General features: G+C 43.6%; 1 protein-coding gene across 3 annotated transcripts in view; it reads left to right on the top strand.

Annotated features, from left to right (window-relative positions):
* SLC1A2 (solute carrier family 1 member 2) overlaps positions 1–12,543 on the top strand; it is a 60,919-nt gene that overhangs the window by 10,095 nt on the left and 38,281 nt on the right. For 2 of the 3 annotated variants that reach the window (XM_026651193.2, XM_026651194.2), the window contains 3 exons: positions 7,181–7,320; positions 9,815–9,967; positions 10,649–10,899. In XM_026651193.2, coding sequence (XP_026506978.1) covers positions 7,191–7,320; positions 9,815–9,967; positions 10,649–10,899 — 534 coding nt within the window. In that variant the 5' untranslated portion in view covers positions 7,181–7,190. Of the gene's footprint in view, positions 1–2,854; positions 2,922–7,180; positions 7,321–9,814; positions 9,968–10,648; positions 10,900–12,543 lie in introns of those variants that run through there. The other variant, XM_024218551.2, reaches the window with a different exon arrangement.

The following is a 12,543-nucleotide window of genomic DNA, read 5'->3' as shown; positions in this document are numbered from 1 at the left end:
GTAGCTTCCTCATTATTTACGAGAATTGGGTGCCTATTGGGTGGGGGGTTCCTTGGTGGTTTTGACATGGGTGGTACTTGGCACCAGTTGGGGTGTTGTTCTCGTCAGGGTACATATTGTTTTCCGGGGAGGGGGGCATAGAGGTTTATTACAGGACGCCCAAAGATGATATATGATTGGCTGGTGGCAGGTAGCTGGAACAATAGGAGGAGTTGGCCTTTACTAGAAGCAATTTCTTCATATAAGCTGTTACTATGTTTCATCTGTAACCCTTCTGCCCATCTAAGTTGGCAGCAACAAGGGCCGGGTTCTGTATCTAGGGGTTCCGTTTCAATAACACAATGCAAAACCGGCTCGAGCCCCCACCCAGTGACCTGGGACAATTACATACCACCCCCTGGGTACCTCTAAGAGGCAATACTTCCCCTCTCGCAAGCACGGAGTCTGAGTGTAGCAGAAAATGTTTAATAACATGAGGTAAACGACATCAGCATAAAATTGGAAAAACACCACAAACAGGATTCATAACACAAACCATGAGCAGAACCCACCCCAGCAAATTGGGCTGTGTCCTTTCCCTTTGGTTCTTGAATCCAGCAACCCAAAAATCACCCAGAGTCCCCAAAGTCCAACATCTCCAAAGTCGGTGGGGTCCAGCAACCACCCAAAGTCCCAAAAGTCCAACAACCCCCAAAGTCTCTGCCCCTGGTCAGTGCAGCCCCAGAGTAAAGGGGGGGGCACGCAGGGTGTTAAGGGGCACCTTACGTGATCCGAGGCTGGCCAGCCGTCTGTTTCTCCGTGGGGGTTCCGCCGCAGCCTTTACCACGAGCCAGTCCACTTTCCTGCCATCCCACGAACTGCTCCGCTCTACAAGCTGCTCCGCTCCACTCCGCTCTGCTCCGCTCACCGACCTGTGAGCCGTTCCAGCCGTCCCCGCAAACAGCTCCGCTCGCCGTTCCTTGGGCCACTCCAACCGGCCCCGCAAGGCTCCACGCCGCTCGCTGCTCCTCCAGTCGTCCCCACAAATTGCTCCGCCAGCTGCTGAGCAATATAGCTTCAGGCTCCCCCACTAGTTAACATAGCCTCAGTGATCTCAGCTCTTAATAACATCAGCTCTTTTGTGATTTCAGCTCTTAGCGATTTCAGCTCATAGTATAGTAGGGGAGCCCCAGTGCTGGTGCACCATTGGCCCAAAGTGAATTCAGCTCAGCAACCTGTAACTAGACTCCTAAGGGAATCAAAGTTAGCTCTGACATTCCACAGTGGAGAGAGGAGGTGGTGCAATTGGTGTTTCAGACCCTCAGAGGGGGCCCATACCATCAGGTACAAATACCTGTCCCCATCCTCTCTCAATTCACTGGGTTTTGTAACCCATGCCCCTTGTCAAGCAAGTGCTACTTAGGTAATGGTGAAGGACTCACTCAGTCCTTCTGTCATACAACAGTTCCACTGGCCTTGATTCACAGAATCAGGGTAACAAAACTTTATTCTTCCTGCCCCAATAATAGAGAAACTGGGGATCCCACACCAGCCAAAGTAACCACTTTCAGTTGCTGTGTTTCCTGCCAGGCGAGTGGGTGTGCCTATGCAAACAAGATCAGCCCCTGGAGTTCTTTTCCACACTCGCCATAATTCACCACCAGATGTCAGGGTAGAGCTCATCCTGACTCTGCTTACACATCAATGAGCAGTTATCATGTTTTTCCATCAACCAGCGGTTATCATGTTGCTAAGGCCTTTCGTATGGCTTCCTTCCCCTCCCTCCTCTGGTCATGACCCCTGACCGTATTTGGCAGGGGATTGCACAGCCTAGTTTAGTTCAGGTTCTGGCCTGTACTGCCTTATGTAAAGGCCGTCTGTGTAGTCAGCTTCTGTCAGAGGGCCTGAATTTGGGCCTTCGGTGTTACTTTGGTTGTCATTAAGAAGGCTACCTAGTTCTTTTTCCCCACAATACAAATTGACGTGTTAAAGTCAAAACAAAATAAAATATTTTGATAATTTCCCATTAAAAATGTTGACAAAATCAATATGTTCTCAAGAAGCATTTTGATTTTATCAAATCAATATTTTCTGATAGAAAAATGTTTTGACCAGCTCTACTATATATCCATGTAACCACATTTTGCACAGGATTTTGAGACCTGTGCCTCTCTAGACACTCTGGAAAAGAGCTCTCACATGCTAGGACTCCCCACTTTCCCTCCCAGAAGAAATCTTTATTGGGGGACTCCCTTCTCAGATACAGGGTCTTAACATTCATTTGACAAATACATTATTATGATAAAAAATCCATCCTGGACATAAAATTTGCCTGTTCAGTGCTTATATACTGGAGTGATGAGTGTTATAGAACAAAGTTAGATACACAGGTGACTACTGGTGCTCATCATTTATATACTGCTGGACACATATGTAGCATTTAAAAACAAACAACCCTTTGCAGGCTCTTTTCTAAGAGGTTCTATTATTGCATATAGGTTTCCCTGGGTCATATCACTGTCAGGATGTTAAATACCACAACATCAAATAGCAAAAAGCTGAAGTGTCCAGGGAAGCAAAGCATTTCCAAATCATATTCATGGCAGTTTATGGTCTTCTTAATGTAAATTCATGGCAGAGAGTTGAAAATTGAAACTCTAATAAAAGTAGGTCATTAGGTTGCAAATAATATGAACCATTGAATACATTCATGATTATCCCATTCAAAGCAAAATAGAATTCTTTCTGAACACAAGGTCACTGTATGAAGAACTCACAGTGACCTAAAATCAGTTAGTAAAAAAACGTTTTTAAAAAGGGAAATGTGATTTTGATTTTACAGCTCTTTAAATAATGCATTTATTTTACAGTGCTGGGCTCAGTCACACTGCTGAAGTTGGAATAACATATAGCAGAATTGTTGGATTTCTCAATATCTTGTGGTAGGCTTTTTCTTTGATTTATAGGACTGCAAGCTGCTTTTCAGACTCTTACTAAGTCTCCTTTTAGAAAAGTTTTAACAGAATAGCAGTGTTTAGCTTTTTTTAAAATGAATATCCCAAAGCAAACTCATAGTTTAAGGCTAGATTGAGCCTTTATCGAAGCCTCACGTATGAGGCAGCATATTCCTCTCCAGACTGGTGCTCCTTACTATATTAGAGCAGGTCAGTGAAATTGAAACTTTGCACAAAAATTCCCATTTTTTGTTGGAAAGTAAAAACAAAAAAGTTGGTATAATTTTTTGAAAGTTTTCATTTTCTTTTTTGTGGGAAAAATTCCACTTTTTAATTTTTTTTCTTCCTTTTTCTAACTCAGAAGAGAGGGAAAAAATGGTTTCTCCCACCACCAAAACAAATTTTATTATCAAATAATGAAAAAAACATTATATTTTGAACAGAGTGAGAAAAATGTTTCTTTTGTGTTTTTTTCCAAATAGTTCTACTCACTATTTATTATTTAATTACATAGATGAGGATATTTGGAGTGACCTTGACCTTCTCAATGCTAGATATTCTGGAAACATTTGCCAATAAATTACAATAAGAGAAGACTCATGCTGTCATGCTAATGGTAAAAATAATATCTTCCATCTGGCGTGATAAAAAATGGATCTCAAAGTGCTTTGCAGTCTTTGCTTTTGTGATGGAGCCAATCACTCACTGAAATGAAACTACCTCTGAGGTGGAAACGCAGCAACAAGTCTGTGTTTGCACACTTGTGCATCAGTCTTCGAAGCATAGTGAAGAATACCCCGTCTAAGAGCAACGAGTGGAAGAAAATAGGCAGGCGGAGTGACTTTTCTACCTCTGTGAAATATTTTGAGATAAAAGTGCTTAGTATTGTTGTTGATAATAACAAGCACCTGAATAGGAATTTAGTGAGGAAATTGATCCTACTGCCTCTACTCTCATGCCAAGTGCTATGGTGGGTCTTTGCTGATTATAAGTAGTTTTGTCTCAGTTTCAAGTCTCATTAAAAATTTCGGTATAGTAGCCAGTACCACCATGCTGGGGCATTCATTCTGTTCTGTACTAGGAAGAGGGCCAGCCTCCTGTTCCTGCATGAACTTGTTGGCTTTCAGGGGATGATATGCCAGAATTGTCTGTTTGAGAGAAGCTATAGAAAGAAGGTGTGCCAGTGTTTGCAAATTTCAAATATTCATCCACATCACCAGCTTTTAGCTAGAGAGGGGCTTGAACCAAAACTCCAAGTGCAAACACCCTGAGAAAATTCTGACCCAAATTTTACAATTACGGGTCATCTCTAGTTTCCACTGCACCTCCAAATGGAATATGTCACTCACTTTAGACAAATATCTACCCCACACCTAGTGTTCTCTCACCATATATTCTTGTGAAACCTTGAAGATAGGTTGACAGGAAACTTTAGGCAAGATCAAAAAGAAAAGATCCCCCACATCATTGCAAACTTGAGGGCACTCAGCACCTCAGAGGAGTTCTCACTAACTAGCAGGATCAAGTCCCACTTTAGTGTCCTATGCTTCACTTGAGGCCTTTGCAATGCATTCAGAAGACAAGCTTTACATATTTTAGGTCTTAGAGAGTGAAAAGTGTGACTGCAGCATGCATTGACTCTGGAAATTCTAACCAATAAATCTTTTATAAGGCAGAACAATCATTGTTGCTAAAATTTATTAGCTGTAAATATCTGTTGAAAGTGGTGGTGCTAGATGACAATTGGCATGTAATAAAATAGGCTCACAAAGGATAATGATCTAAACCAGAGATGGGCAAACTACGGCCTGCAGGCCACATTCGGCCCGCGGGACCCTCCTGCCTGGCCCCTGAGTTCCTGGCCCGGGAGGCTCGCCCCCAGCCCTTCCCCTGCTGTTCCCCCCCCCTCAGCCTCAGTTCGCCCCACCACCAGCGCAATGCTCTGGGTGGCGGGGTTGTGAACTCCTGGGGCAGCGCAGCTGCAGAGCCGTGGCCTGACCTGGTGCTCTGTGCTGCGCGGTGACGTGGATGGCTCCAGCTAGGCACCTGTCCTGGTGCTCTGGGCAGCGCAGCTGTAGTGCTGCTAGCCACCGGTGCTCCAGGCAGCACGGTAAGGGGGCAGGGAGCAGGAGGGGTGGGGGCTAGAGGGCAGGGGAGTTCAGGGTGGTGGTCGGGGGTGGGGGTGTGGATAGGGGTTGGGGCGGTCAGAAGGCAGGGAACAGAGGGGTTGAATGGGGGCAGGGGTCCCGGGGGCTGGTCAGGGGACAGGGAGAAGGGGTGGTTGGATGGGGCAGGGGTCCTGGGGGGGCAGTCAGGAATGAGAGGAGGGGTTGGATGGGGTGGTGGGAGGCAGTCGGGGCGGGGGTTCCGGGGGCGGTCAGGGGACAGGGAGCGGGGGGGTGGATGGGGCTGGGGTCCTGGGGGAGGGGCTGTCAGGGAACAGGGGGGTTGGATGGGGCAGGAGTCCTGGGGGGGCTGTCAGGGGGCAAGAAGCGCAGGGGGTGGGGGGCTGGGCCACGCCTGGCTGTTTGGGGAGGCACAGCCTCCCTTAACCGGCCCTCCATACAATTTCTGAAACCCGATGTGGCCCTCAGGCCAAAAAGTTTGCCCACCCCGATCTAAATACTTAAATTTTTAACATTGCTGTTAGCCACGAGATTTTTATCCACAGGTCAGACAGAGAAAATATTGCTCCAGTGTTTTCAGTGTGCTGCATACAGTACACCACATCTCAGTACAAAATATAGATTGTGTAGCACATGATAAAATCATGAGTCAAGTGCAGTGTTCAACTTTTGTAATCTTTCTGTGGTTACTTGGGAACCAAACATCTGTTCTCTCTATGAATCATGGCATTTGCATTGACATGGACTGATGACTAACTGGCTGAGTTATTTGTTTATATCATTTCTGGGGCTCCATTTCTACCTTATAAATGATATTTGGCCTTCCAGAGTGACCTCAGACTTAATGCCTATACAAATTCTGCTCTCACGCCAGTGTATGGAACTTCTATGGAAATCAGTGGAAGATGCACAAATCTAACTGAGGGCAGAACTTGACCCATTATGATGATCTGCCCTCCTTATATTGAGTAGGAGTACCTGTACTACATGAGTAGGCCTATTGATTTCAGTGGGCCTCTCAGTGTGTAAGGTACCTCTCACTGTGAGCATGAGTGGCAGAATGAGGGCTATAATGAACAAAGAATTGACTTTTTAAAATGTTGGATAAATAAAAGGCATTTTTGGCTCAGTTCTTTCCTGTGCCTGAGCTGTGCCCAGCACAGAAGAGTTGGGGGCCTGAGGGAGCCAGTTGCAGCTCTCTGATTTGGCGCCGCCTGACCTGGCATTAGTTAGAGTGGTGGAAGGGACTTTACACCAGTGGAGCATAGGTATGGCAATGCTCTGCTCCACCATGATCCCCCACTTTGGCATTCCACCTGCCTCCCTGACACATTTCCTGTGCTGGCTGTGCTAGCTTTACCTACCACAGGAAGTCTCCACAAGGATCCAGGCACTTAGCATCACTCAGACAGTGCAAAATGGCCAGAGCAGAAAGGGGAATCTGCCTCACTGTCAGTAGCTCCGGCACTGTACCAACTTTTGCATATGGTGTAAGCATATCCTATGTAGACCTAGCTTTTAATTTTAATATTTTTAGGGCTACATTCTGTCTTGTCTTGCACGGATGCCCTCTAGCATAGCCATTTGGAAGCTGGGCAGGATGTTGCTACTTATTCTTTGAGCACAAATGCAACATAGCTAGTGTGCAACTTCCTCCCAGACAGTTAAATAGGGCCTCACATCCTCCAAGAGAGATCATGTGCTGCAGTTGTCTCCACTGTGAGGATCACTGCTCAGCATGTTTCTCTTTGTGGTCATTCACCTGGATCCGCCCTGCACACTGAGAGCCCTGCTGCTTGGGCACTGCACATCACAGGGCACCATAGACAGAGCTTAGGCCTTTCCCCCCTTCCCCACTGAGGATGCCACAGCACTTTAGCTGTTGTGCATTTGGCCATGTTTGTATGGAACTTCCTTGACAATACCAGACTACCACCTCAGCTGAACTGGTTGTGCCTTTTGGGACTCAAACTCTACAAAGGCTGGGACGTTCCCAATCTTGCTATGAGAATCAGAGTTGCCAGACACATGTGACAGTGGTACTTTTAAAGTTCAACTGTTTTCTCCCCTTTCTGGCACCTGGTACTATAGCTGCTTACCTGGTACTCATTTTTCTTCTAGTGCCAACAATATGCCTAAGCAGGTAGAAGTACGAATGCATGAAAGCCACCTGAGCCCTGTGGAGCCAAGGCCCAAGAATGTATGCCTGCGGTTCTGCCAATCACTCAGAAAAAACCTGCTCCTGTCTCTTACTGTATTTGGTAAGATATACTCTGCTTGTATGCATCCTATGTTTCTTTGTGTTTGTCCATCTTACACCACAGACTGTGCCTGTGTTCAGCAATGGCAAACTTGTAGGCAATCTCAGCTGGGCAGCCAAGGAATGAATGGGCAACGGAGACTGAACTTACCCTTTCCCCCAGTAAGCATGGTTCTGTTAGTTCAGGGAAAAGGCACATGGATGGAATAGCATGGAGGAATCCTGCAGAGCTGATGTCCATTCTGCAAGTGTTTTGTGGATGTAATAGGACTTAAGTGATGTCTTTCATCACCACTAAAGAAAATTGAGATTTTTTTCTTTTTTCAATCTCTTTGAAAATATAAAAACAAACCCTTTACCTGATCCTTTACACTTTCCTCCACTCAGCCTGTCTGAGACTCAAGCTTTATCTCCTATGTCTCCCTTGCCACAGACATTGGGTTCAGTGACCTAGTTTGAAATAGTGCTTTCTGGTTTTAGCACCCTCCAAATATGGATCAGTTTGACATCTTTTTGTGGTTCACTGGCCCCATGTCCACTCCTTTTTTTTCAAATGCAGTGAATTCACAGACCCAGTCCATTTTGCCATAGCTTAAATGACCAACTGCAGCTTTAGTTCAAAAGTAGTACAACTTTTAACCTTCCCATAGCTGAAATTGGACAAGAAGTTTGAGCTTGGACCAGTCCCTCAAAGATGCCTGATTCACTTCCCAAGAGGATCACAATGATAAAATAAGTTTATTTTTCATTGAACCAACCTGATATCACGATAGAACCATAAGTTATTCCAACAATACTTTCAAAGCACAATTCAGATTGTCTTGTGGTATCTTATTACAATGGAGATTGTACACGGGGCCTGAGATCAGAAAGACAGAGACAGCTGAGATGAAAACACGCAGTAACAGTGCAAAGGGAAATTCAAGTATTTTAAAGATGTAAATGCTGTGCTTAGATTGTAAGCTATTTGGGGCAGGGACTGTCTTTTTGTTCTGTGTTTACATAGCACCTAGAAAAAATGGGGTGCTGGTCCCTGACTAGGGCTCCAAGATAATATTGCAATACAAATAAGCATAGTAATAACTAATCAAAGGAATTGTTTAGGATGATCTAAAATAGTGAGACTAAGCACAATGGGATGAAATTCAGCAATCAGAGGTTTAGGCTGTATATTGAAAAATGTTATCTAACAGTGACATGTACAGGATTACGGAAGTCTCTTAAGGGGAATAGTGGCAGCCCCATTGCCTTAGCAATTTTAGATTGGAATAGATGAAAACGTGTACTGTATTGTACTCCGCTGTAGGTAACAGTCCTGACAGGGGGTAATCTATTAGGTCTTTTCTGCTCTGTTGTGTGTTTGTGAACTGGATACTAATAGCAATCCATTCAGAGAACTCAATGTTGGTATTAAATATATTGGTAACAAAATGTTGAATGTATATTCATCACTAAATTTTTCTAGTTTTCCCATCAGATCTATCCCTGAGCTGTGATATTGTTTGCCAATTCTTCTGTAGGAAGAGAGCTCAAAGCAAAATATATGCTTGGTAAGACTAATACCATTGGGGTTTAGAAATGGCGCTGTTCTAGTGGTGAAAGCAGAGGAGCGGTACTCAGGACTGATGGGTTCTATTTCTGGCTCTTCTACTGATTGTATTTGGCTTTGACTGTCAGTATAGTCTTGAGTAATTCACTTCACCTCTCTGTGCCTCAGTTCAGCCATCTGCACAGTGATTATACTAATTACACTTACCTTCCTCTGAGGGCATTGTAAGGCTTAATTAATATTTGCAAATTACTGTGAGGTTGTCAGATGAAAGATAACACTGGACAGAATGTAGTAGGATTATTCTGAAACCATTTTCCTTCAAGATTGTTCTTTTGTGTGTTGAATAAAGATTCAAGTTTCCACTGTACTCCATGCTGATAATGCCTCAACTGGAGTATTGTGTCCAGTTCTGGGCACCATGTTTCAGGAAAGATGTGGACAAATTGAAGAAAGTCCAGAGAAGAACAACAAAAATGATTAAAAGTCTAGAAAACATGACCTATGAGGAAAGATTGAAAAAACTGGATTGGTTTAGTCTGGAAAAGAGAAGACTGAGGGGGGACATGGTAACAATTTTCAAGTACATAAAATATTGTTACAAGAAGGAGGGTGAAAAATTGTTCTAGTTAACCTCTGAGAATAAGACAAGAAGCAATGGATTTAAATTGCAGCAAGGGAGGTTTAGGTTGGACATTAGGAAAAACTTCCTGTCAGGGTAGTTAAGCACTGGAATAAATTGCCTTGGGAGGTTCTGGAATCTCTGTCACTGGAGGTTTTTAAGAACAGTTAGACGTACACCTGTCATGAATGGCCTCGTTATTACATAGTCCTTCCTTGAGTGCAGGGGACTGGACTAGATGACCTGTTGAGGTCCCTTCCAGTACTACACTTCTATGACTCTATGATTCCTTTCCCCACCCTTCCTTTTTAATTTTCCTTTCAGGTGTCATCATGGGTGCATTGTGTGGGGGTCTTCTTCGCCTGGCAACTCCTATTGATCCTGACATCATCATGTTAATAGCCTTCCCAGGAGATATCCTTATGAGGATGTTAAAAATGTTGATCCTACCTTTAATTATATCCAGTTTAATCACAGGTGAGCTCTATTAGCAATAAATGCTTTAAAATGCTAGCTAAAGACACTACATGGTTCATCTTTAGTGAGAAGGGAAGAATAATTATGTGATGCAGTGAATCTTTTGCAATTAATAATAGCTGATTCATATTTCATGGGTCAAGTCCATTTCTGGTGTAACTTCATTGATTTCAGTAGTTGATGCTGCTAACCAATTTATGTCCAAATAAGCATGTGCTACTCTCTTGAATGTCACCATTTTCCTAATATACTGTCTTACCCACATCCTAAAGTGGGATTTGTATGAATGGCAGCACAGGTCCGGACAGCATGGATTGCTCAAAGCTGTGTGTCATCGTTGAAATGACCAGCTTCCAGGAAATAAAGGACATCACTACAAAGTTTGCGTTGCCCTAATGAACATGATTAGTGTTTCTCAATAACACCCCTCAATTAAGGATTCAGTTGAATTCAGTCTTCTCCACAGGTAGCAGGAGCTTTAAACATGTGTTGTTCAGATGGGAGAAAAATTGGAGGTTCTTCAGGGCACCGTCTACATTGTGAAGAATTCCTAAGGGAGGAAAAACATCTCAAGATAGTCACTAAAAATGGAAATAACTATAGGCAGAGTCTCCAGATGGTTTGTGATAATTTGATGAACTGTGTAATAACTAGTCCCACTGCATATTTCTTTAAACACAGGACTGTCAGGTTTGGATGCTAAAGCTAGTGGCCGATTGGGCACAAGAGCCATGGTCTATTACATGTCCACTACTATCATTGCTGCTGTGCTAGGGGTGATTCTGGTTTTAGCCATTCACCCAGGAAATCCAAAACTCAAGAAGCAGCTGGGAGAAGGAAAGAAAAATGATGAAGTATCCAGTTTGGATGCTTTCTTGGATCTCATCCGGAACCTGTTCCCTGAAAATCTAGTCCAAGCATGCTTCCAGCAGGTAAATACTCCTATTCCTCACAACATTCTTTTTAAATGAGAAGACCTTTTTAGATTCCAAGATATGTGTTCAGAGTTCTGTCTTTCACCTAGTGAGTGGCATTAAATTACTGATGGGGTGAATACAGGACTATAGCTTTGGGCAGGTAAATTAAGACGGGGAATAGTTTATAACTATTTTCTTTTACTATGTAGTAACTTTGTTACTGATTTCAGTTCTTGAAAAAGGTCAGTTCACTATTAAGTAATCTTTTTAAATCATCTCATTCTTCATGCACAATATTTAAAGCTCTAGAAAGATGCTGGGTTCTGGCTGGTTGATGAGTCATTGAACATTTCACCTCTCAGCTGCTGGTTAAATTTGAATTCAGCCCACGTGCTAACTGACTGATCTGATGTCAAATGCCCTCTGTGAAATATATTGGTGGTTTCAGGACAGTTCCCAGTGATCAGGTGTCCACATCACAAAACCCACTGTCCCATACAGCAAGTTCTGTATGGATAATGGAGCCAAATGGCTGAACTGCCTATAGAGGGCTCCACGAGGTCAGATGTAAGGCATCTTGTGGGGGCAGTGGCTGACATGGGAGGAGATTTACACTGCTGTTGCCTATTCTGGAGTTAAATACTTCAGCGTCTAATCACATTTCACCAGTACTAAATTAACACAGTGTTGGTAAGAGATAAAAAAAAAGGTTACAAAGAACATATGCTTCCCAGTTCCTCTGTCAGCAGCTTTCTTGTGAGTGAGATGCTTTTTCCTAAAGTTAAATTGTTTGGCAATCATGTAGCCTATTTTTGTTGACCCAAACAAGATTTGTTGCCAAACCCATTATTAGATGTTCCTAAATGGTACTACTTGAAATAGAATGTTAACTGGAGCTGTGGCTATAGGTGGGAGGGTTGGGTGAGGAGTAAAGTGAGAACACAGAGAGCGGCAGACTTAAGCTGCCAAAAGGACCCAGAGAGCTTTATTTCTTCCCCACAATCTCACATAAAAACAGAGTTTTAAAAAGAGTATGTTCAGAATATTCCCAAATCAGCATGGGGATAGAGGTCATGTGGCAACATCATGGCTGGCTAAAAACCACAATGTTTTATTTGAAAATTGAGAAGTGTCCTCAAAATAAGTGGGGTTCTGTTTTTTCCCCTTTGCTCCTACTTGTATCATGGAGAGGAAGAGAATTCAGCCCTTGATCTGTAGAAAATGGATCAAATATCCATAGGCAGGGACAGGGAATGAGTGGGAAAGAGAGTGAGGGTAAATTAAGCTGCTAATATCCAACACTTTTCTTGGACCTGTTCAGTGAGTATAGTGTTAATGGCTAGTGTACACAGTTCATCTTGCCACCTATGGCTCAGCTATCACACTGACCCTTTTTTAACATTGCCCCATATGGGCCCAGTCCAAAGCCTACCAAAGTCAATGGACAGACTCCCAGTGACTTCAATGGGCTTCAGATGGGGGCCAAATGAGCTTTTTAGTGTTCCCATATTTTATCTGAACAAATTCCAAACTAGCCTCCACCAAAGCTTCTGTCATAAAGTCACACCCCTTTTACTATTCAGCTGTAACCCTTCACATACTGGCTTTTTGAGTTGGCCTCTACTTGTTTTCCCTCTTGGTTACCGGGGAGGTTGGGGT

The sequence above is a fragment of the Terrapene carolina genome, unplaced genomic scaffold, assembly GCF_002925995.2.
Source record: "Terrapene carolina triunguis isolate 2854851 unplaced genomic scaffold, T_m_triunguis-2.0 Scaffold96, whole genome shotgun sequence".
In the NCBI taxonomy this organism is placed as follows: domain Eukaryota; kingdom Metazoa; phylum Chordata; order Testudines; family Emydidae; genus Terrapene; species Terrapene triunguis.
Note: the sequence above shows the minus strand (reverse complement) of the source record. Positions and strands in the feature narration are given on the sequence as shown.